Source organism: Oryctolagus cuniculus, chromosome 8, assembly GCF_964237555.1.
Source record: "Oryctolagus cuniculus chromosome 8, mOryCun1.1, whole genome shotgun sequence".
In the NCBI taxonomy this organism is placed as follows: Eukaryota; Metazoa; Chordata; class Mammalia; order Lagomorpha; family Leporidae; genus Oryctolagus; species Oryctolagus cuniculus.
The window spans coordinates 83340565-83365468 of record NC_091439.1 but is presented as its reverse complement, the minus strand read 5'-3'; the positions used below and the strand labels follow the sequence as shown (position 1 = coordinate 83365468).

The 24904-nt window shown below is 46.3% G+C and overlaps 1 protein-coding gene and 1 pseudogene across 8 annotated transcripts in view; one reads left to right on the top strand and one right to left on the bottom strand.

Moving 5' to 3' along the window:
• TMEM150C (transmembrane protein 150C) overlaps positions 1-24904 on the bottom strand; it is an 83187-nt gene that overhangs the window by 9660 nt on the left and 48623 nt on the right. For all 8 annotated transcript variants that reach the window (XM_051819636.2, XM_070047973.1, XM_051819635.2 and 5 more), the window contains 4 exons: positions 10465-10554; positions 9235-9288; positions 9080-9112; positions 8921-8988 (listed from right to left, as the gene is read on the bottom strand). In XM_051819636.2, coding sequence (XP_051675596.1) covers positions 8921-8988; positions 9080-9112; positions 9235-9288; positions 10465-10544 — 235 coding nt within the window. In that variant the 5' untranslated portion in view covers positions 10545-10554. The remainder of the gene's footprint in view (positions 1-8920; positions 8989-9079; positions 9113-9234; positions 9289-10464; positions 10555-24904) is intronic.
• Positions 13091-14021, top strand: LOC127483126 (ras-related protein Rab-18 pseudogene; annotated as a pseudogene).

The window sequence follows — 24904 nt, the reverse complement described above, 5'->3', positions numbered from 1 at the left end:
GTTAGGACAAACAGGGTCGAAAACACAGTATAGAGACGACAAGAGTACCACACTCGGACAAACCTGCCGCTCTCTGGGCCAGAGGCCATCCCGGGGATAGGAAGGAAGAAAAAGGACAGCGTACAAAGGCCTTTAGCACTAGTTTTATGCTCTCTTCCCTTTGAGTCTACCCGTGGGAGTTCCTTGTCGAAGGATGACAACAGTTCATCCAAATTACGGCAGTAATAGTAATCGCACTTGTGCAATGTGATTTTAACACAGATCTGGGAGTTGGGCATGTAACCAAACACCAAGAAAACTGAATTCTTGCAGATGGTATTAATGATTCATCTTAAAAGACCATTCCCTCTTTGGAAGGAAATTGGTATCTGAGAGTTTGACAGGAGAATGAAAGAAGTTAACAGATGTCAAATGTGACTTCTAGTGACAACCTTGGGACTGTCCATGAATGAAGCCACTAATCTAAGAATCACATTTGATTAACTGCTTAAAGCAGAGATATTTTCATATCTACACAAAAATCTGGGCGAAGTCAGTCTATAAATGATGAAAAAGCACTGGCAATTAATTTAAATTACATATATACAGATGGAAATGTTACTTACTAATTACCAAGAATTTATTTTGACACTGACATTCATCAGGGAAGACAATTACAAGTTCAAGAAGTACGCTATTTAGTCCCTGTTTGGTCAGCCACTGAGTTGGTAATGATTTATGAAAGTTTTACCGAGATTCTGGCCCCTTATTAGTAGTCACTGATAAAGAAAAAGCACCCGCAATGCTGCATTTCCTAAGTATGCTGTGACGTTCAGCTCTCTGAACTTTCTATTCCCAGAACCTCTGATCAAAAACTGATAGAAAACTTGACCTGTACTTGGATTCTGGAACAAAAGCAGAGATAAATGATGACTTATGAATGTTCAGGGGCCAGTGCTGTGGCACAGCGGGTTAACGCCCTGGCCTAAAGTGCCGGCATCCCATATGGGAGCCAGTTCGAGTCCCTGCTGCTCCGCTTCTGATCCAGCTCTCTGCTATGGCCTGGGAAAGCCCAACTCCTTGGGCCCCTGCACCCGAGTGGGAGACCCAAAAGAAACTCCTGGCTCCTGGCTCCCGATCAGCGCAGCTTGGATGGAAGACCTCTCTCTCTGCTTCTCCTCTCTCTGTGTAACTCTTTCAAATAATAAATAAATAAATCTTTAAAAAAAAAGAAATTTCCAACTATTCAACCTCAAAAGAGCTTTTAGTGTATGTTTCAACCACTATCCACTATTAGCCAGGAAATGAATAATACTTGACAATAATTCTCAAACTATGGTCTGAGGCAGCAAGTTAGGCCTTGTATCTGAAGTCTAGGAGTGCCAGTAAGTACCCGAGAGAAGAGAATGAACAGAATGTCTTACTAATTTTTAGCATGGAAACAGGAAGAGGAAGTGAGGGCTAAGTCAACATACGGCACTCTGCTTCTGAGAGCGGGCAGCAGACTGAGCAGCCATGAGACTGAGCTCAGAGCTCAACACAGGCACAACGGAGCATCCTTGCCAACAGTCGCCTCTGGCTCTTCCTCGGGGCATACGGCACGACAAGACAGCCCATTCAATGTCCTACTAAAATGCCCAGTGAAAAGTATTACTCTGGGGGCCATGTAGTTGTGTGGGATAGGGTCATGCCGGAACCTGGCTGTAAACCCTAATCCTAGGTCCTGAATAGTTCCTGAGGGCGTTCTTCACGCAGCCCCACCCAGTCAAGGCACTTGCTGCTATGGGGCCAGGGGAAAGGAGCCCCCTCTGCCTCCTCCATTTCCTACCAACAATCATGGGACATGCACGATCTGCCAGTACCGGCACTGCTGGCCTTTCCCTGTGTAATGTGGCTGACGAGTCATTTATCATGAGCAGATGACAAAATTAAGCAAGAAACAGAAACCTATTTGAAGACAGAAATTCAACCCAACAGCTTCACTTCTAGAACGGCATTCCACACACCACACTGTGCCCTTTTCAGCTACGAACTCCATCATTAGCTCAGAGGAGGCATACACTCCTTAAAGTTTAGAATGGCATCCCCGGCCGGCGCCGCGGCTCACTAGGCTAATCCTCCGCCTAGCAGCGCCGGCACACCGGGTTCTAGTCCCGGTTGGGGCGCCGGATTCTGTCCTGGTTGCCCCTCTTCCAGGCCAGCTCTCTGCTGTGGCCAGGGAGTGCAGTGGAGGATGGCCCAGGTGCTTGGGCCCTGCACCCCACGGGAGACCAGGAAAAGCACCTGGCTCCTGGCTCCTGCCATCGGATCAGCGCAGTGCGCCGGCCGCAGTGCGCCAGCCGTGGCGGCCATTGGAGGGTGAACCAACGGCAAAGGAAGACCTTTCTCTCTCTCTCTCACTGTCCACTCTGCCTGTCAAAAAAAAAAAAAGAATGGCATCCCCACAATAATTGATTAGATTATTAAGATAGTTGATTATGTAATAATTAGGCTGCAGATTATGAAAACTGATTAGATTGTGGCTCCATAATTATTTTATTGATACTTAGGTTTTTATGGAGGCAGAATCGTACTACCTGTTACAAAGCCCATTTTATTTATTTAAGGATTTACTTTATTTGAAAAGGAGAATTACATAAGGAGAAGGAAAGAGGAAGAGAGAGAGAGAGAGAGAGAAAGAAAGAGAGATCTTCCATCCACTGGTTCACTCCCCAAATGGCCACAACAGTCAGGGCTGAACCAAATGGAAGCCAGGAGCCAGGAGCTTCATCCAGGTCTCCCACATGGGTCTCAGGGGACCAAGCCCTTGGGCCATCTTCCTCTGCTTTCCCAGGCAATTAGCAAGGAGCTTGATTGTAAGTGGAGCAGCAGGGACTTGAACTGGTGCCCACATGGATCCTGGCATCGCAGGCAGCAGTTTAACCCATTACTCCACATCATCTGTCCCACAAAGTCCATGTAAAACCAAGCAGTGCTTTAATTATACCTTCTTGAAAAACATTTTTAGGCAGAAGTGCAATTTCAAAGCTACATTTATATACATTGACCAACTTTTACCATTCATAGTCTGATCAATAGATTTTTTTTAGTTTTATCAACAATTTTACATTTTACTGTTTTAGAAAAGATTTTTTAAAAATCCACACCTTTGTTCTTTTAAAAAAAAAGATTTTATTTATTTGAAAGGCAGAGTTACAGAGAGAGGACGGAAGGGTGGGGGAGAGAGAGAGAGCGCGAGCGAGAGAGAGATAGAAATCTTCCATTCACCCGTTCAGTCCCCAAACGGCCACAACGGCCAGGCCAAAGCAGGTGCATGTAGCTTCTTCTAGGTCTCCCACGAGGGTGCAGGGGCCCAAGCGCTTGGGCCATTTTCTACTGCTTTCCCAGGCACTAATGCAGGGAGCTGGATCAGAAGTGGAGCTGCCGGTCGCAAAGGGGCACCCATAAGGGATGGGTGGAGGTATCGCAGGTGGAGGCTTAACCAGCACTGCCCCTCTCTCCGCTTTGTTCTTTTTGATATTTAGAACAGTCTTTTCCTATACAAACGCCCCGCTATTTAATTGCCCTATTTAAAAAGAGCACAAATTGCTGATTCTTCTAAATTACATTTTTAAAAAAAATTTACTTATTTACTTGAAAGGCAGAGTCACAGAGAGGCAGAGAGAGAGAGCGAGAGAGAGAGAGGTCTTCCATCTGCTGGTTCACCTTCCGGATGGCCGCAACGGCCGGAGCTGCGCCAATCCAAAGCCAGGAGCTGGAGCGTCTTCTGGGTCTCCCACGTGGGTGCAGGGGCCCAAGCACTTGGACCATCTTTTACTGCTTTCCCAGGCCATACCAGTGAGCTGGATGGGAAGTGGAGCAGCCAGGACTCAAACCGGAGCCCTATGAGACGCCGCACTGCAGGCAGCAGCTTTACCCACATCACCAGCCCTTAAATTACATTTTTTATGTCAAGGTTGACTGGGTTTTATAAAAGTTCCGAACTCAGAATAATATCCCTTCTCTGCAGTTCTAACGGATGCTGAGCCAAATTCTTGCCCATTTTGTTGTTTGTTTATACATCAATAATTCCTATTTATGACTGCGGTGGAACATGACAGCCAATATGTTTTGGCTGACGGAGGGAGAGTGGCTGCCATTAGGTGCCTGAAATCATTCGGCTATTAGCTTTATCCTCACAGCTTCCCGGGGCAGGCAATGATATTTCTTTCAAGAAATCTGCCTTGGGACTTTCGAGCCCCCTGTGGTAAGCAAACGATGGATTCAGGACAAAGAACATAACTAATTCTATGAAGAGAATAATTGCACATTGAATCTTTTGATTAGTCAGTCAAGAAGATAAAAGATCTTTGCTAAGTTTAATAAATGCTACAGTGACTCACTGTTAAGACCGTAAATTATAAGCCACACAGCTGCCAAGAAGCATGACTTATAGGCAGCGGGGGTTATTTCTTAACCGCTGTGCCACCACGCCGGCCCACTGTAGGTTAAGTTGGTTGCACCAAGGAATAGTCTAGGGTCTAACAGGGACAGGCCTGGGGAGATGAGAACATCCATAGTTGAGGGCAAGAATCTTTCGTAAACGGATTCCTTTGTCTTGCTCTAAACTCTCAGAGTTGATAAATAAATAATTGTGGGTTGGCTCCTATTGAGCACTAATCTTAATCAGTTCTGTGTCTACCAGATGGCACTAAAAAATTATGAAAGATAATAAAGAATAAACACTGGATGTTGCAATACCTTCGAGCAAGAGCTAGTAAAAGCTTAATTGCTTTTTGCTGGAGCAAGAAGGACTGTAGAATAAGACGGTGACAAATGTCATCTGGAAGAGGGGAACTTGTTTTGTTTTGCGGAATGCTTTTATAATTAGTTAACCATAAGCTTGGTGCTGTGCAAATGTGTTCTGTAGATTATACACTAAAGACTACTGGGAAGTACCCATTTTTCTTAAGAATACATAGGGAACAACATGTGGCCTCCACCATGTTCCTTGGTTTTCTTAAAACCCAATGAGGGGCCAGCACTGCAGCTCACTAGGCTAATCCTCTGCCTGTGGTGCCAGCACACCGGGTTCTAGTCCCAGTCGGGGTGCCAGATTCTGTCCCGGTTGCTTCTCTTCCAGTCCAGCTCTCTGCTGTGGCCTGGGAGTGCAGTAGAGGATGGCCCAAGTCCTTGGGCCCTGCACCCGCATGGGAGACCAGGAGAAGCACCTGGCTCCTGGCTTCGGATCAGCGCGGTGTGCCGGCCGTAGCAGCCATTGGGGGTGAACCAACGGAAAAGGAAGGCCTTTCTCTCTGTCTCTCTCTTTCACTGTCCACTCTGCCTGTCAGAAAAAATAAAAATAAAAGGCTTAAAATGTATTAAAAAAAAAAAAAAAAAACAATGGGGGGACTGGCGCTGTGGCGCAGGTTAACACCCTGGCCTGAAGTGCCAGCATCCCATATGGGCACCGGTTCTAGTCCCAGCTGCTCCACTTCCAATCTAGCTCTCTGCTATGGCCTGGGAAAGCAGTAGAAGATGGCCTAAGTCCTCGGGTCCCTACACCTACGTGGGAGACCCTGAAGAAGCTCCTGGCTCCTGGCTTCAGATTGGTGCAGCTCTGGCCATTGTGATCAATTGGGGAGTGAACCAGCGGATGGAAGACCTCTCTCTCTCTCTCTCTCTCTCCTCTCTCTGTGTAGCTCTTTCAAATAAGTTAATAAATAAATCTTAAAAAAAAAAAAAAGCCCAGTGGAAGATAAACCACTGGTGACAGCTTTCATAAAAAGGCAGGCTCCTGTGTGTCGAGACTAAATATGTATTTGCAAAGTACGGAGCCTTGTGCTTGGCCTGCAAATAGTGTCTGTTAATCACTGTTCCCGTGCCCCAGGGGGTGATCAGACGAGAAGATGCCAACCTCCAGGCCTACATGCTGTCACCACGAGGGGCTGGGAAAGGCCCTGACCCGGCCACTCCAGGTTCCCCCTAGGGACCTCGTGCGCTGTTAAACGCAGGTATTCCTCCGCAGCCTGCTATGAACGTGCTCCCTGGACCTTTTCATACGAGCGGTGCCACGGCCTGGGTGCAGGCTGAGTGGCCCCCAAGGCCTCATGTGTTGAAACGCAATCCCCGTGGGGAGGTGTGAAGAGGGTGGAAACTTAGGCTGACTGCAGCCTTGAACGTCTCTGGAAGGGACTAGGGTGAGAGGGTTGGAAAGCTGATAGGGTGGAGCCCAAGTGACTCCGGTGGCTTTATCAGAAGAGGGACAGAGACCACACCGACAGACAGGACACACAGGCTCCCCTGTCGCTTTGCATTGTGGGGCCCTGCCCAGCTTTAGGACTCTCTGACAGCAAGAAGGCGGCACCAGATGCAGACACTGGGCCAGACCTGCGAGTCCAAGTAAACCTCTTCTCTTTACAAAGTACCTGTGTTTTGTGACAGTCATGCAAAATGGGCCAAGGCAAGCAGTGCTGAGAGTAGGAAACAGGAGTGAGTACCAAGCTCGGCTGAAGGCAGTGTCTACGACAAGCCTTGACTGCCTAAGCTGGCCTTGGCGCCCACATGTGCAGCAGCTACCGTGTCACCCTTCTCAATATGTTGTGAGTCTCTGGGATGGGAAAATCAGGCGGAGGACAGCTTTAAGGATTAGGATAACTCAGGGCTGGCATTGTGGCATAGTAGGTCAAGCCTCCACCCGCAGCTCTGGCATCCCATATGCATGCGGGTTCTAGTCCCAGCTGCTCCACTTCCGATCCAGCTCTCTGCTATGGCCTGGGAAGGCAGTGGAAGATGACCCAAGTCTTTGGGCCCCTGCACCTGTGTGGGAGACCCAGAAGAAGCTCCTGGTTCCTGGCTCCTGGTTCCTGGAGCCCAGCTCCAGCTGTTGCGGTCATTTGGGGAATGAACCAACAGATGGAAGACCTTTCTCTCGGTCTCTCCCTCTCTCTGTAACTCTGCCTTTCAAATAAATAGTTTTTTGTTTTTGTTTTTGTTTTTTTAAGATTAGGGTATCTCTAACCTTGTCCTTAAAGACAGCATTACCTTCCAGATGCCTTCTGCTGAGGTAAAGGGGATACGCCTTCAGGAAGCAAAGTAGTGTGAGCTGCAGGGGAGCTCTCCAGTGTACTTCCCCTTGAACTCCCCTGGGTTCCGAGAGGCCTCGTGGACCTGACAGGGAACGTTCTCCATGTTTCTCATATTTTGATCTTTCTGCACCAAATGAGTATCTGCCTGTGAGACCAACCCCGGCCCTTGACTTTCCAGTGAAATGACAGCCCTTCCCTTCGCTGCATCAAACATTAACAAAGAACTGGGAATTTTCTGTGGGGGGGAGGGGAGAGTTGGGGGTTTCTATAAAGACAGAATATCAGGTCACGTCTTTGGGGGACAATAACCTCCTAGGCCAAATACTCCCTCAGTAGCAACATAGCGACATGGTCTTTATCTCTCACAGTGAAAGTCTTACCCACCAGAAGAACCCTTTCCAGAGCCACTGGAAATGGTGAGCTGTCGTTGGTCCCTTGGCTGTGGCACGCCAACGGTGTCAGCTGGCTGACCCTTTGAAAGGCCCTCGGAGGGACTGGCGTAGTGGCGTAATGGGTAAAGTTGCTGCCTGTGACGCTGACATCCCATATGGGCACTGGTTCAGGTCCAAGCTGTCCCACTCAATCCAGCTCCCTGCTAATGCGTCTGGGAAAGTCGTGGAAGATGGTCCTAGTATTTAGGACCCTGCCACCCATGTGTGAGACCCAGAAGAAGCTCCTGGCTCCTGGCTTCAGCCTGGCCCAGCCCTGGCTGTTGCAGCCATTTGGTAATTAAAACAGCATATGAAAGATTCTCTCTGACTTTCAATATAAACAAATACATCTTTAAACAAACACACAAAAGGCCTTGGGAAAGCATGGGCTTGAGGATGTAGTGTACCAGGTGAACTTGAATGAGGTGGAGGGCGGGTTGGGTTCCCACCTGCTCCGGAGGATTGAAGGAGTCACGGATGCCCTCACAGAACAAGAACAGGACGCTAAAGGAGGGCTTTAGGCCCTGATGAAAAAGTGGGGAACTGGGGCATATATGAGTAGCAAAGTTCTCTTTTTTTTAAAGATTTATTTATTTATTTGAAAGTCAGAGTTACACAGAGAGAGAAGGAGAGGCAGAGAGAGGTCTTCCATCCAATGGTTCACTCCCCAGTTGGCCACAATGGCTGGAGCTGTGCCAATCTGAAGCCAGGAGCCAGGAGGCTTTTCCAGGTCTCCCACGTGGGTGCAGGGGCCCAAGGACTTGGGCCATCTTACACTGCTTTCCCAGGCCATAGCAGAGAGCTGGATCAGCAGTGGAGCAGCTGGGACTCGAACTGGTGCCCATATGGGATGCCGGCACTTCAGGCCAAGATGTTAACCCTCTGTGCCACAGCGCCAGCCCCTTCTCTCTCTTTTTAAACCGATTTCTTCACTTGTCAGCTTGGTGTGTACACACACACAGGAGAGAGCGTTGTCATCTTTATATGAATGTTGACCTCTAGGTTTAAAAACAGATCTATATACCCCAATATTTATCACAAAGCCTCGGGGTGTGTGTGTGTGTGTGTGTGTGTGTGTGTGTGTGTTTTCATCTATGCCAGTAAAGGAATCACTAAGGCATTCTTCTCTAGGCAAACAGACTGCACCATATTATACTCTCATACGGGATTTTATAGCACACAAAATTTATTCTTTCATGCAGCAAAAGAAATAAAATAACAAGTTGCTAGAATGATAAATACGGTGAAGGGAAGAAGAAATGTGAGGCAAGCAGGGTGAACCTGAGAGGGTTTGGGAGAAAAAAAAAAGACTCTGGGAACATAGAGCTGGCTTCAGCACCCCGACACCACGGGACACTGCATCACCCACTCAGCCCACTGGCGTTCTGATCCGGGTCCGGGAGAATCTGAAACGCAACAGAGACGCACGCTGCGCTCTCTTACCTAGGAACGCTGCCATGTTCATCACCTGACTGAACACACAGCTTGCAGGGGGGTCGTCACCTGCAATACTTGAGAAAGGCGAAATGTTTCACAATGACTTTGTCAACGTCTAAATCCCTCCCAGCTTCCCCAAGATGCCGCAAAGGATCATCGGGTTACCTTATATATGGTGCGTGCTTCACCCCCAGTTTCCTGCATAACAAACACAGAAGCTCAGGTTAAACTGTAGGTATTTGTGCCGTTTAACCTTGCCACAGGCAAAGCTTTAGCTGAACCTTCTGAGGAGCAGTAAGTTACCCAGAGATAAACTTTACCTTTCAGCTGAATTCAGCGGCAAAATTTTGTCATCTTCCACAGCTATAAAGTATCTATCAAGAAAGAATGATGAATTTGTGAAAGTAACGTTTTTAAAACCAAGAATCATTCACGTCCCCACTGAATTAGACTAACTGCACTATCCATGTCCATTTTTTTTTCTGGCTGGGGAAATACTTTTATACTATAATTCTTTAGTCATAGGTAACTAGTTCTTTGAAGTACAAATACCATTATTAGCAATGTTTCCTTAATTTTCAAAACACCCTCAAAGTAATAACAGTGATTAAAAAATGGAAACTGAAAAACAAGAAATAGGCCTCACAAACCAAAAATAGAATTCAAAATTCTTAATTTTTCAGGAATGTTTCCACCTTCCTTATTGGCCTTCAAGGAACTAAGGACATTTTCTTAAACTGACCATCACTTAAAAAACTCAAGTGTGGGAATATTTTGCAGCAAGTCAAGATTTCCAATATGATGATATTCTTTTTTTTTTTTTTTTTTGGACAGGCAGAGTGGACAGTGAGAGAGAGAGACAGAGAGAAAGGTCTTCCTTTGCTGTTGGTTCACCCTCCAATGGCTGCTGTGGCCGGTGCACCGCGCTGATCCGATGGCAGGAGCCAGGTGCTTCTCCTGGTCTCCCATGCGGGTGCAGGACCCAAGCACTTGGGCCATCCTCCACTGTACTCCCGGGCCACAGCAGAGAGCTGGCCTGGAAGAGGGGCAACCAGGACAGAACTGGCGCCCCGACCGGGACTAGAACCCAGTGTGCCAGCGCCACAGGCGGAGGATTAGCCTATTGAGCCGTGGCGCCGGCCATGATGATATTCATTTTACAAACTTATCTGACCCAATCACAGGAAGCCGGACTCTGAACAGATTCCCCAGCATGTCAGTGTCCAGTAAGAAAATCTTGCAAACAGGGATTTCACATAATGTTTACAAAATGTTCATTGCAAACACATGTGAGCACAAAATACACACAGATTGTGTCACCACCAACTTTCCTCGTGTAATCTATTACTCAGCTTCGTGACTTATTTTGGATAAGAGACGATGGGAAAAGAAATGGAGGCTTCTGCAAGGTTGAATGAGTAAATATATTATTTTAAAACATTTATAAATACGTACATAGAGATAAAGCATATACTATCAAAACTTCATTAACACTTTATCTACACTCACTGCCCCGGGCTCTGGAAATCATGAAATAAGAAAATACTCACACTATCCATAACCCAGCTGAGGTAAACAAAGCGAATACAAGAGGTAGAAACATCCACACACTGCATTTCTTCCCATCCATGCCTGCACCACTGAAACAAAACGAAGAGATTAATAATTAAAGCCAAAAATTACTTCACTCTTTCAAGAGGGAAAGGAAGTTTAGCCCGGTCAGGAAAACACAGCAGCATATTTTTATGAAACCATGATTGAACTTGGTTACCCCTGCTGCCACCTCTTCAGGTGAGAAACCCCTCGGGCAGGTCACGCCCAGCACCAGCTGAAATACTGCAGTGTCTTCCTGGAGAACTGATGGGAATTTCTCGTAGAAACATTTATCCAGCAGAAGCACTGGTGCATTTAGGAAAGGACAGAAGGTCTGGGTTAGGACTTTCCGGAGAAGAGCTAGATGCCAAAGACAGACTCCAAGCTACTTACAGTGCTATTAACACTTAGGGATTTATGGATCCGACATGACATAAGTCTACAGCCTGGCAGACGTGGGTGCTGGAAATAAATGGCTCCTAAATAAATTAGCAGTGCAGGAGGAAGTGACAAATGCTTTGCAAATCTGAACTTTTCTCCTGACGTCTTATGGAACAGCTATCTCGGCAGACTCTGGAGATGAACGCTCTGGAAACAATGCGTGCCTATAACTTTCCATCAGTTCCAACAAGCATGCTGGGAAAAATATACAAATGTCAAACATTATAGGTGTTACTTTTTTTTTTTTTTTTTGACAGGCAGAGTGGACAGTGAGAGAGAGAGAAAGGTCTTCCTTTGCCGTTGGTTCACCCTCCAATGGCCGCCATGGCTGGCGCGCTGCAGCCGGCACACTGCACTGATCCGAAGGCAGGAGCCAGGTGCTTCTCCTGGTCTCCCATGGGGTGCAGGGCCCAAGCACTTGGGCCATCCTCCACTGCACTCCCAGGCCACAGCAGAGAGCTGGCCTGGAAGAGGGGCAACTGGGACTGAATCCGGCGCCCCGACCGGGACTAGAACCCGGTGTGCTGGCGCCGCAAGGCAGAGGATTAGCCTAGTGAGCTGCGGCGCCGGCCACAGGTGTTACATTTTTAAAGCAAAAATGCACACGTAGATTCCCCCTTCAAAAAGAAGTGAAAACTTAAAGTTTTGAAAGCATCTATGAAAAATTATTGATGTCAAACTGAAAGAAATACCACTTGGCATCTCATCTTTGCCTAAAACTCTAAGATAAAAATCTATTTGTGACACCAGATGTCAACGTAATCCTTAAGACAAACAAAACAAAACCCACATCTGTTTTAAGAAAGTCCCCTAGTGCCCTCCACAGGGGATCTGACAAACAGTGACAATGTGATTAAATAGCAACTCCATGGAGATACCAATGTGCGTTATTTTGAGGGTTTTAAAAGATTTGTTTGTTTGAAAGGCAGAGTAAGAGAGAGAGAGAGAGAGAGAGAGATTTTCCATATGCTGGTTCACTCCCCAAATGGTTGCAATGGCTGGGACCAGGGCAGATGGAAGCCAGGAACCAGAAACACTGTCCAGGTCTCCCACATGGGTGGCATCTCCCCTGCCCTCTCCCAGGTGCACTAGCAGGAAGCTGGATCAGAAGCAGAGTCACGGGGCTCAAGCCAGTGCCCTGATATAGAATGCTGGTGTCACTTGAGGCGGCTTAACCCATTATACCACAACACCAGCTCCCCATTATTTTGGGTTTACAATTAACTGGATTTGCACCAGCACTGCCACATTTCTGAGTACTGCAGGGACATCTGCTTTCATGTGCTGGGACTCTCAGAACCTCCCTGGTGTTGATGCCAGAGAGGGAACATGATACTCCCTTTAGGCCCGAGAGCCACTTCCCGAGCAGGGTTCCGGAGGTCGCAGTTCCCAGAACTGGTCTACCCAGTTAGGTAGATCCTTCAGCCCAGAGTCTCGCCTTCATCAAAACACACACCTGGGCAGGAGCATTAACTAAATTACAGAATCTAGGAGTGGAAAGGCTTCAGAATGACTTCCCATCAATTTAATCCAGGTCACAATTATTGACAGTCTGCTTGTGCCAGGTACTATACCAGGTGATGGAACAATCAAAGTGCGAAGTCTAATGAATGGAACTCTTTTGACACACACCAGGTGTGCCATACACACAGCAGACCCTGGTGTCTGAGGCTGACCCATGCCAAAGCCCCAGCAGGTGCCTGAATCCATGGCTGTACTAAGCCCCATCTGTGCCAGGTGTTTTCTTTAACTTACACACCTGTTCACTTCAAGGAAGCACTTCAGTTCTTCTCTTTGGCACAGCCAAATGACCAACATCACTAGTCCTGTGCTTCGGGGCCATTACTAAGTAAAATAAGGGTTACATGAACACATGCGCTACGATACCAGGACAACCAATCTGACAGCTGAGACAGCTATGAGGTGACTAAGGGACGCGGGAATAGGGTGGTGTGATGGTTTGAATGGGATTTGGCTCCTCCAACTCAAGCAGATGTTTAAATCCCCAAATTACGTTAATGGTTAATGGATTAATGGTTAATGGATTCAGGTGGAATTTGGATCCGACCACGGCGTGTAGAGTTAGGGTTTTTGGGAAGTGATTCGATTGGATGCGGTTGCGCTACTCAGGATGACGTGGGATTTAAAACTTAGGAACCGTCCTAGTGAAACGAGAGGCAGCCGGGGTAGCCAGCAGGGCTCGGAGCAGGGTCAGGATGGACGAGGCCACGCCGACCACCCCGAGGAACCTCATCATCGGCCAGAATGGGGTGGGGAAGTCCAGCCTGCTCTTGGGGCTCACAGATGATACCTCTGATCCAGAACTCACGGCCACAACAGGTGTGGAGTTGAAGGTGAAAACAATTTAGTGGATGGAGATCAGGCTAAAGTTACAGTATGGGACAGTGCTGGGCAAGAGAGGTTTAGGACATCAACTGCTGGCTACTACAGAGGTGCACTGCCTGTATTTCAGTTTATGATGTCATGAGACAGGTTCACTCTTGTTAAACTGGGTAACTGGGTAAATTAGTTGGAAACTCACCATGTGAGAAGTGACATAGTAAACCTGCTTCTTGGAAATTAAATTCAAAAAGGAAAACAGGAAGTCCAGAGCCACGAAGGCCTGATATTTGCACAAAAGTAGCCTGTGTTATTTACAAAGGCAAGCGCAAATGCCTGTGACGGAGTCCAGTGTGGGAAAGATCATTCAGACATCTGGACAGGGGGAGAGCGAGACCCAGAATAAAGGAGGCAAACTGTCACAGGGAAGAAGGCCAGGGAGCAGGCGCCTGTGTTGCAAGCTCTGGAAATTCCATCTCTTGCCCATTTCGTCCAAGTGACATCTTTCTGTATATAAACTCTAACTGCTATCTGGGGGACCTTGCAGTTTGCACATAATTGTTTTGTATCCAGGGTAGTAACTAACTGCAAGAAATTCCACTCATCAGCTTTCCTGGGTCGAATGTATGGTTAACACAAACAGTCTGCACTGTGCAGATTTTTATGTAACATAAAACAGGTGTACCTTCATGAGTACATTGGAGTTTATGATTTACATTTACCACTTTTTTTATTTGATAGGCAGAGTTATAGAGGTATAGGCAGAGAGAGTGAGAGGTCTTCCACCCACTGGTTCACTCCCCAGATGGCTGCAATGGCTGGAGCTGAGCCAATCCAAAGCCTGAAGCCTGGAGATGCTTCTGGGTCTCCCACATGGGTGCAGGGGCCCAAGGACTTGGGCCATCTTCTACTGCTTTCCTAGGCACATTAGCAGGGAGCTGGATCAGATGCAGAGCAGCTGGGACTCAAACTAACGCCCATATGGGATGTCAGCACTGCAGGTGGCGACTTTACCCGCAGCACCAGTCCATATCACTTTTTTTTAAGATTTATTTATTTATTTGAAAGAGTTACACAGAGAGAGAAGGAGAGGTAGAGAGAGAGAGAGAGAGGTCTTCCATTCACTGGTTTACTCCCCAACTGGCTGCAACGGCAGGAGCTGCGCCAATCTGAAATCAGGAGCCAGGAGCTTCTTCCGGGTCTCCCATGTGGGTGCAGGGGCCCAAGGACTTCAGTCATCCTCCACTGCTTTCCCAGGTCACAGCGGAGAGCTGGATCAGAAGTGGAGCAGCCGGGACTCAAACTGGAGCCCATATGGGATGCCCGCGCCGCAGGTGACGGCTTCAGCGCTACGCCACAGTGCCGGCCCCATCCCCCTATCACTTTTTAAATGAATCCATCTATCTAGTATGTTATTCAAGGTCTGCTTTTGGTCTCTATTTGGCTTCAATACTGGACGACTTGGTGGGTAGAACTTCCAGAATGTGAAGAGGTACAGGGCTATCATCAGACCTGGCCAAGTTCCCTTCAGGAATGAGTATGATTTCAATCTTTGCTAAGGATATTCAAGATTCTCTCTTAGTAGTAAACAAAACTCTCAACACAGAGTGTAGTTGGGGCCAGATTGTTATTAAGTCTCTATTTGTTTTGATTATGCTCCTAAAACAGTATTGATAAGTTACAGATGCTGGGCATTGCTTTTTAATTTATTTCAGTTGCTTAACTAGAGTGTTTTTTTTTTTTTAAGTTAGTTATTTAATTGAAAGGCAGAGTTAGAGATTGAGAGAGAAAGAAAGAAAGAAAATCTTCCATCTGCTGGTTCACTCCCCAAGATGGCCGCAATGCCCAGAGCTGGGCCAGGCTGAAGCCAGGAGCCAGGAGCTTCATCTGGGTCTCCCACCCGGGTGCAGGGGCCCAAGTCCTTGAGCCACCCTCCACTGCCCTCCTAGGTGCATCAGCAGGGAGCTGGACTGGAAGTGGAGCAGCTAGGATTCAAACCAGCGCCCACCTGGGATGCTAGTGTTGAAGGCAGAGGCCCAACCTGCTGTGCCAGGACACTGGCCCCTTAACCAGAGCTTTGAAGCTGTGATTTATCTATTGCACTCAAGGTCCTTTGCACAGCATTTTGAGTTATGCGTTGTTTGGCTGAGCCACAATAAGGTTCCCCCTATTTTGGTTTCAGAAAGATATCTGCAGTGTGTTTACTGTAATTCCTGTAGTAACTTACACTTTTTTTTAAAAGATTTATTTATTTATTTGAAAGTCACATTAGCAGGGAGCTGGGTCAGAAGCGGAGCAGCCAGGTCTCGAACTGGCACCCATATGGGATGCCAGCGCTTCAGGCCAGGGCATTAATCTGCTGCACCACAGCACCGGCCCCAGTACTTACATTTTAAAAACCAACTTCAATTTTTTTTAGAAAACTTTTATTTAATAAATATAGATTTCAAAAGTACGACTTTCGGATTATAGTGGCCAACTTCTATTTTAATAAACGTTGACAGTGTTTGTCTATGTACTACCTTGCTTGTAGCTTGCATAATACATTTGAATATGCATTATCTTACAGCTGTTAGAAATGGCTAGTTGATGTTTTCCACTAAATGACAGTTTGTGAAGTGCTTATTATTGCTTCCAGATTCTCACATGTGTGGGAAAATACTGTTGCAATGAAAATCTTCATAATTTACTGTAACAAGTAATCAACAGTTTACCAAGACCAACTTGTACAGACCAATAAAGTTTTTTTTTGTAGTATTCAGTTTTCTAGTCTATTACTATGGTACATTATAGCTTTTTCACTCATAACGTTATTTAATTTACATTGGTCTTTGCTACATTAAGCCCTCAAATAAGTCATTTGTCTTTTTTTTTAAGATTTTTTATTTCTCATTTATTTGAGAGAGAGAGTTACAGACAGAGAGAAAGGTCTTCCATATGCTGGTTCACTCCCCAAATGGCTGCAACAGCTGGAGCTGAGCTCCAGCCAGGAGCCAGGAGCCAGGAGCTTCTTCTGGGTCTCTCACACAGGTGCAGAGGCCCAAGCACTTGGGCAGTCTTCCACTGCTTTCCCAGGACCTAGCAGAGAGCTGGATTGGAAGAGGAGCAGCCAGGACATGAACTGGAGCCCATATGGGCTGCTAGTACTGCAGGCGGAGGCTTAGCCTACTATGCCACAGTGCCAGCCCCATCATTTGTCCTTTAAGGTTAGTCCCCATAATACTGCTTAGTGAGATTCCAGTGTGAATTTCTGCAGTTTGTTCTCTATGTACAACTGCATGACAAACATGTTGGTGAGTGATCTTTGCGATATGCACATTAATGGACTTCTCTCAAGTTGGGTTCTGAAATACGTCTTCACATATGAAAACCTCACTTTTTCTTGGTTTACACTTATTAGTCTACATTACACATGGTTTACAAATTCTGTATGCTTTACTAAATATAAAACATTCATGACTATAATGCTGGAGAAAGGTAGCTAACACTTGTACTTAACGATTTGTTCATGTTGCATTAAAAATTAAAATTTGTGTATTGAAAATCAACATGAATTGCTTATTTCTGGAACATTGCATTTAATATTTTCAGATGACGGTTGACTGCAGGTTACTAAAACGTGGAATGTGAGATTACTGTTAAAGCTAATGTATGGCTTTCCAGTTGATAATGTGGGACAATAGTGAATATTTTTGGTATATACAATATGGCTACTCAGTGTCTAATCATTAACTAAAAAGTTAAGGGCTCATAATAAAGTTACCAATTATGCTAACAAGAATTCCATTAGCTGCCAAGACATAGAATACTGAAAACAGGAGAGATGACTGAACATGTAAACCAATTAATTTAGATCTATGCCTAAAACAAGGACCTCCAACTGGACAAGCACAGCCAAGATGGTTAACTCGAAAACAGTGAGAGATCTAGCTCCAACCCTCAACTTCGGCTGACTCCGTGGGCCTGGCAGTCACTTCAGTATGACACATCATTTCTCTATCTCATACATTCAAAGCTTGTTGAGGGGCCAGCGCTGTGGCGTAGTGGGTAAAGCCGCTGCCAGTAGTGCTGGCATCCCATATGGGCACGGGTTCAAGTCCCAGTTGCTCCACTTCCAATCCAGCTCTCTGCTATGGCCTGGGAAATCAGTAGAAGATGGCTCAGGTCCTTGGGCCCCCGCACCCATGTGGGAAGACCTGGAGGAAGCTCCTAGCTCCTGGCTTCGGATTGGCACAGCTCTGGCCGTTGCGGCCATCTGGGTAGTGAACCAGCAGATGGAAGACCTCTCTCTGACTCTCCTCTCTCTGTGTAAGTTTTTCAAATAAATAAATAAATGTTTAAAAAAAAAAGCTTGTTGAATGGGAAGAGGGAAAGGGTGCCAAAGACTGAGGCACCCAGAGTGAGGACACAGGAGAGCAGCACCCACTCCCAGTGTTTGATGTCTCTGCAGTAACAGAGTGCTCCTGTATAATCAGTTACCAGCCCCAGAGGAAATGCCAAATTTGTTTTTAATCAACAGATTGGTGAACAAATCAGAAAATCAACTCATGAATGTACAATGAGAAACACAATGGACAAATACACTCACATTGGCCCCTTGTAGGAACATCCACATGTGAAATCAAAATTTGGAAGAGAGCTAGTGAGCTAAAGTTAAGCCCAAAGCATCAGGGCACCCTAGCTTTAGGCACTAATTCTTTGTTTAAAGAGAGGCAGCAAGGTAGGATGGAGATGAACCAGCAAGGCGTAGGGCCAAAACAAGATCTGTCACTAACCAGCTGTGTCATCCGTTATCGTGTCTCGTAAACTTGAGTGTAATTACAGAGATAACTGGTGTTTGGTAGGACTGTGCTGAGCTGACCCTGCTGGTACGGCCCCTCACACTCAGTCCACGTCCTGTAGGTCGCAGCTCTGCCAACTGTGACTGTCAAAGGCTCAGGCTCAGGACAGCTTAACACTTTCTTCTTCTCTTGGCTCCCATGTTCCCCTTATGCTTTTCTAGAAGGGTGCAGACACTCTTCCTGATTCTAATTAATTAATATCGTAATCTTATGTTAATATAGGACATACAGTCTGCCAGGTCATTGTTCCGGACGAATTGCTTTTTTTTTTTTGACAGGCAGAGTGGACAGTGAGAGAGACAGACAGAGAGGAAGGTCTTCCTTTGCCGTTGGTTCACCCTCCAGTGGCCGCCGCGGCCGGCGCGCTGCAGCCGGCGCACCGTGCTGATCCGATGGCAGGAGCCAGGAGCCAGGTGCTTTTCCTGGTCTCCCATGGGGTGCAGGGCCCAAGCACCTGGGCCATCCTCCACTGCACTCCCGGGCCACAGCAGAGGGCTGGCCTGGAAGAGGGGCAACCGGGACAGAATCCGGCGCCCCGACCGGAACTAGAACCTGGTGTGCCGGCGCCGCTAGGCGGAGGATTAGCCTAGTGAGCCGCGGCGCCGGCCGAATTGCTTTTTTTTGTTTGTTTGTTTTTTGGAAATAGCCCAAGTGGCTGACTTGGGGAAGGCAAGCAGTGTAGCAGTTGATGCCAGCATCCCATATCAGAGGGTCTGGGTTTGACGCCTGCCTCTGCTCCCAGGCCCGATTCCAGTTTCCTGCCAATGTGTTTCCTGGGAGGCAGAGGGATGCCACCCACGTGGGAAATCTGGATTGACTTCCCCAGCTGCTAGCTTCAGCTTAGCCCAGCCCTGGCTGTTGCAGATAATTAGGGAGTTGCAGACAATTAGGGAGTGGTCCAGCGGATATGAGAGCTCTCTCTTTTCCCTCTCTCTTTCCATTTCAAAGCTTTTTTTTTTTTATTTTTAAGAAAAAAAAATCAATCAATCAAGTGGCCGACTCTCCTGTAGTAGAGGCCTCTGTCTTTTAATTAAACTTCTTTTTTTTTTTTAAGATTTATTTATTTGAAAGAGTTACACAAAGAGGAGAGGAGAGGAGGAGAGAGAGAGAGAGAGACAGACAGACAGACAGACAGAAAGTCTTCCATCTGATGGTTCACTCCCCAGTTGGCTGCAATGGCCAGAGATGCCCTGACCTGAAGCCAGGAGCCAGGAGCTTTCTCTAACGTGGGTGCAGGAGCCCAAGGACTAGGGCCATCTTCTACTGCTTTCCCAGGCCACAGCAGAGAGATGGATTGGAAGTGGAGCAGCCGGGACTAGAACCGGTGCCCATATGGGATGCTGGCGCTTCAGGCCAGGGCGCTAACCTGCTGTGCCACAGCGCCGGACACAATTAAACTTGTTTTTAACTAACATGATTATGGTTGTGGTAGAGGCCTTCCCAAGGTCAGAAGCAGAAAAAGGGAGGAACCTGTGCTGGGAATGAAATGTGGCTGTTTTCTGCTTGCCTCTGATGTTAACAATCTGCTGGGTTCCTGCTGGTTAGCACTAATCTGAAGCCAGGAGCCAGGTGCTTCCTCCTGGTGTTAACCTTTGCTAGACAAAGGACAGCTCAATATGTGTGTGGGGAAAAAAAACACCCATCGGCAGTATGCAGTATTGAATCAATTCCTGTGGCCCCCAATATAACATCAGAATATCCAATCAAATGGATGCATGTAGCCCCAGAAGGGAGACAAAGAGGCTAAAACCATATATAAGATATTGCCTCTTTGTTCCAGGCTCAGGCTTTTGGATAAAAGTCCACCTGGGCCTTATGCTGGAATAAATAATAATAAAAGGCTACTTCCTGTTAAAGGCCATGGTGTCCCGTCTCTGCACACAAATCTCACCACACTCCTAGACTGTTCTATTATCTTTAGTTTAACTCTCATAGGGTAGCCTTATGTCCAACTTCTGAAAAAACCATACTGTATCCCTCGCCTAATGATAAATGAAAATTGTCCTTTTTTTATCTCCAAGGTATGCCTTAGGAAGTGAAAAGAATAAATCTATGAGTGGTTGTATTATTAGCTTGCAATATAACTACTTTGGTGCTTCTTAGGGGTTTTGATATAAATCATGCTTTTTTGGGGGGAGATAATTGTAAATTCATATGCAGTTGCAAGAAACAACACAGAGGCCAGTGCCGCGGCTCACTTGGCTAATCCTCCGCCTGCAGCACCGGCACCCCAGGTTCTAGTCCCGGTTGGGGCACCGGTTCTGTCCCGGTTGCTCCTCTTCCAGGCCAGCTCTCTGCTGCGGCCTGGGTGTGCAGTGGAGGATGGCCCAAGTGCTTGGGCCCTGCACCCCATGGGAGACCAGGAGGAAGCACCTGGCTCCTGGCTTCAGATCAGCGCACTGTGCCAGCAGTAGCGGCCATTTGGGGGGTGAACCAACAGAAGGAAGACCTTTCTCTCTGTCTCTCTCTCTCTCTCTCACTGTCTAACTCTGCCTGTCAAAAAAAAAAAAAAAAAAAAAAAAAAGAAAGAAAGAAAGAAAGAAACAAACAAACAACATAGAAAGATCTGGTATGTCCTTCACTCTGTCTCCTAATGGCAACATCTTGCATAACCATAGTACAAGATCAACAACCAAGAAACTAGCATTAGTACATTCCTTCGACTTTATTCACATTTCCTCAGTTTTATAAGCACTCCTTTCTGTGGGTGTGTGTTATTCAATTTATGCAATGTCCCCATCTGGGTAGGTCTGTGTGAGCATGGGCTTGTTTGCCATTGGTATATCTTCGCTGGAGAGGTCTATTCAAGTTTTTCGCACATTTTAAGGTTTTTGTTGTTGTTGAGCTGTAAGAATTCTTGACTCATTCTGGTTCTCAATCCTTTATTAAATACGTAAGTTACAATTTTTTTTCTCCATTATGTGTACTGCTTTCTCACTTTGCTCATAGTGCCCTTGGATACACAAACATTTTTAACTTTGATGAAGTCCAATTTATCCATTTTTTTCTTTTAGTACCCTATCTAAGAAACAACACCAAGGCCAATGTTAAGAGGCTTTCTCCATTTGCTTCCTTCTAGGCGTTTTATCATTTCACTTTTCCCATTTGGGTCTTTGATGCATTTTGAGTTAAATTCCATATATGGTATACGATAACTTCACCATTTTGCATGTAAACATCCTGAACAATTTTATTTGAAAAGTCTGTCCTTTCCCATTGAATGATCTTGGCATTTAATACTATCTTTTGCAGAGCAAAAGTTTCTCATTTTGATAAGATCCAGCTTACCAAATTTTCCTTTTATTTGGGTCACGCTTTTGAAGTCCAGGAACTCTTTGCCTAGCCCTTGATCTCAAAGATTTTTTTCTGAAGAGATTTATAATTTTACACTTAAACCTGTGACCTAGTTATGCCCTTTGAAAACTGACAGATACTATTTGTCTTTATTTATGGGGCACCTGGTTATGCCTTTTTAATATATGCTTCCATTGTCTTATTGAATTCAGTTAGATGGCAGACAGTTTATAAATCACTTTGACACGAATCATGAAATATGTGATGATCTAAGACTTCTGAAGCCGAGAGGAATATTTTTAGACTGGAGGACATAGTTTAGCTACTATATACCCTACTATGCCTGGTTCTTTTGGCAACTGACAAATATGAGGTTAAGATCACGGGTGTGTGTGTGTATGTGTGTGTGTGTGTGTGTGTGTGTGTGTAAAGTTCCCTTACCTACTCCATCTCCCTACCCACCCTTGCTCATTAAGTGCCAAAACATTCTGAAGATCAGAAGATCAAAGTAAAAGGCTCTCCAAACCAGCTTCTCCTTTTGTTAACTCAATTATCAGTGCTCTATCGGACATACCGTACTCCTTTTACTTCCTTCTCCCTCCCTGAGGAGACTGTGTTAACAAAGAAGGGGACTCCGTTACGTGCATTTCTCTTTTCTCGTCCAAAGAATCTATTTGTCCTTCGTTAGCTCACACTCAACTTATGTGCCCCAAGAGCTTGTAGTAGAGAAACAGCACTGACATGTTTTCTGCTCTCAGTGCCGGGGCTTCCTGGAGGTGCCAGGAGATGAATGTTTGACTTGGTTTGGTTTCACGGGACTTTCTCCAAGCTGCTCTGGCTTGACAATTCCAGATACGTCCATGATCACAGTACCTCTGCAAAGAAGCCACAAACAGATCTAGCCAATGAACTCTCCGGACTTTGCCTCACTCTTGTCTGAAAATCAAGGCTAAAACGGAGAGATGTTCTCTTTCTTCCACACTTCCAGACACTATTACATAAACTGGCCACTGCTTCCAGTCACACTAGGAAATGTCACCCAAACTTTATTTACATTTCTTAGCAAGATTAAGCTCTGAGCCAAATCAACAAGGTACCTACTAGCTAGCCATGTGCATTTTCTGGGCCTCTTTAAGGAAAGAGGGAGAGAGGGGAGGAATACAGTGTTATCTATGCATTCTGAATTTTACTTCTTTTTTATTCTGTGTAATATTTCTTCTATTGATATTAATCTTTCAATAATAATTCACAGTAAAAAACTAAGGGTAACTGCTCCCATGTTCCAAATAGTCAGTTATACCCAGACTAACGTTACCTAATCAACTTCTGACAAAAAAAAAAAAAAAAAAAAGAGGAAAAGAGACAGAATTACATTAACCTCCTTAAAAGGGTTCTGGCATCGGATTTGGTTTGGATGATACGCCTCCAAATGGTATCATTTATCCAAACGATTTGCAAAGCTGTTACCCAGATGGTGGAATCCTCTTAGAGCCAACTCCGCTAATCCCTATATGTTTGTATCATGTGTTCTTCTGTTCCGGAAAGTGCCACGTCTTCTACCCAGTCTGTGGTATGAATGCGACTACTGAGCAGGGAGTGGGCGGCACCGAGTGAGAGAACCGGGGAAAGTCCCCACCCTGCACCTGCTCCTTCTATGAGAACCGGCATCCCCCAGGCACTCACTGCTGCTCAGAGAGCAGACGTGGTGGTGAGTCTCCCTGCTGACATTTTGGTTGCTCAGGAAGTCTCTTAGCTACAGACACCACGACAAGCCCTGGCCATGTGAAAGTACAGTCCTGCAGGGGTGCACAAAGCCCTGCTCTATGCCGCCATCAGTGCAGACCCCAACTGTGTTCACTGGTCCAAACAAAACGGGGAGGGGTCTTTATTGGGTCAAAGTCATTGCTTTTCCTACCTTTGTCACCGAATTCCAAACAGTTCTTACGGCAGAAGCTGATGAAGCCAGTACAATCAAAGAACACAGCTAGTGCTACCAAGGCTCATTCTTGCAGACAGACTTTCTGTTCTATCCAGGGATGGCAAAACTCCTCCAGTCTCCCAGGGTAAAAGGGAGGTCCCTTGGATCACACTCCCTGACAGCCTTAAAAACTCTGTGAGCAAGAGACCACTTGTAATGACAACTGTGAAGTATCACAAAAGGCAAGATGCTATCTTCTGGGGCTGGAATGGAAGGAGTTTGTACTATGTGGGCCAAGGGAGAGAGGCAGCTTTAGGGCATGGGCTCTGGATGACCAGGGCTTGGAACCCCAGCTCTGTCGCCTCCTACTTGTGTGACCTTGGCTAAGTCCTCTCTGTACATCAAGTTGTTCATCAGTCAAGTGGGAATGATAACAGCACCTACCTCATCGGGTTTATATGAGGACTGGAAACATAATTAGAACTCTCAGAACAGTGTCTACCACACAGCCAGGCTTTCAACAAATGCTAACTATATTCCACGTCAAGAGCCATTTGGGGTCTTCAGTTATCTTTTTTCCTTTTGCAATTTACCAGCAAACCAGCTCCCTGCCATAGTCATTTTTATTCTGTTCTCAAGGCCAGTTGGAACAAAGGAGAGAAGATTAACATGTCATCACCCAGGAACAACCAGGTCTGTCCGTGAACCAAGAGCATCCTCTGTGTGTGTGTGTGTGTGTGTGTGTGTGTGTGTGTGTGTTTAACATTTTAAGAATCCTAAGCTATTTGCCATGTGTGTCATGGACAAAGGTGAAAGCTTGGATTATGTTGTAATTAATTTGCAACTGAAAATGGTAATGACAAGGGCTATTTGTTTTGGTTTTTTTCCCCCTAAAATATTTGCAGACCCTCAAATATTAATCAGTACCAGAAGACAAGCAACACAACCAATACACAGGTCATACTCTTTTCACTAGCAGTTAAAACGTTTCCACTGAATCCTAAGTTTGGGAAGGCACACTATCAGGTAACCTGATATCAATTTAATAATATAGGGGGGCCGGCGCCGCGGCTCAATAGGCTAATCCTCTGCCTTGTGGCACAGGCACACCGGGATCTAGTCCCGGTCAGGGCGCCGGATTCTGCCCCGGTTGCCCCTCTTCCAGGCCAGCTCTCTGCTGTGACCAGGGAGTGCAGTGGAGGATGGCCCAGGTGCTTAGGCCCTGCACCCCATGGGAGACCAGGAGAAGCACCTGGCTCCTGCCATCGGATCAGCGCGGTGCACTGGCTGCAGCGCGCCAGCCACGGCGGCCATTGGAAGGTGAACCAACAGCAAAGGAAGACCTTTCTCTCTGTCTCTCTCTCACTGTCCACTCTGCCTGTTAAAAAAAAAAAAAAGAATATAGGGGGGCCGGCGCTGTAGCTTAGTTGGTTAATGCCTTGGCCTGAAGTGTCAGCATCCCATATGGGCGCCGGTTCTAGTCCCAGCTGCTCCACTTCTGATCCAGCTCTCTTGCTATGCCCTGGAAAAGCAGTAGAAGATGGCCTAAGTCCTTGGGCCCCT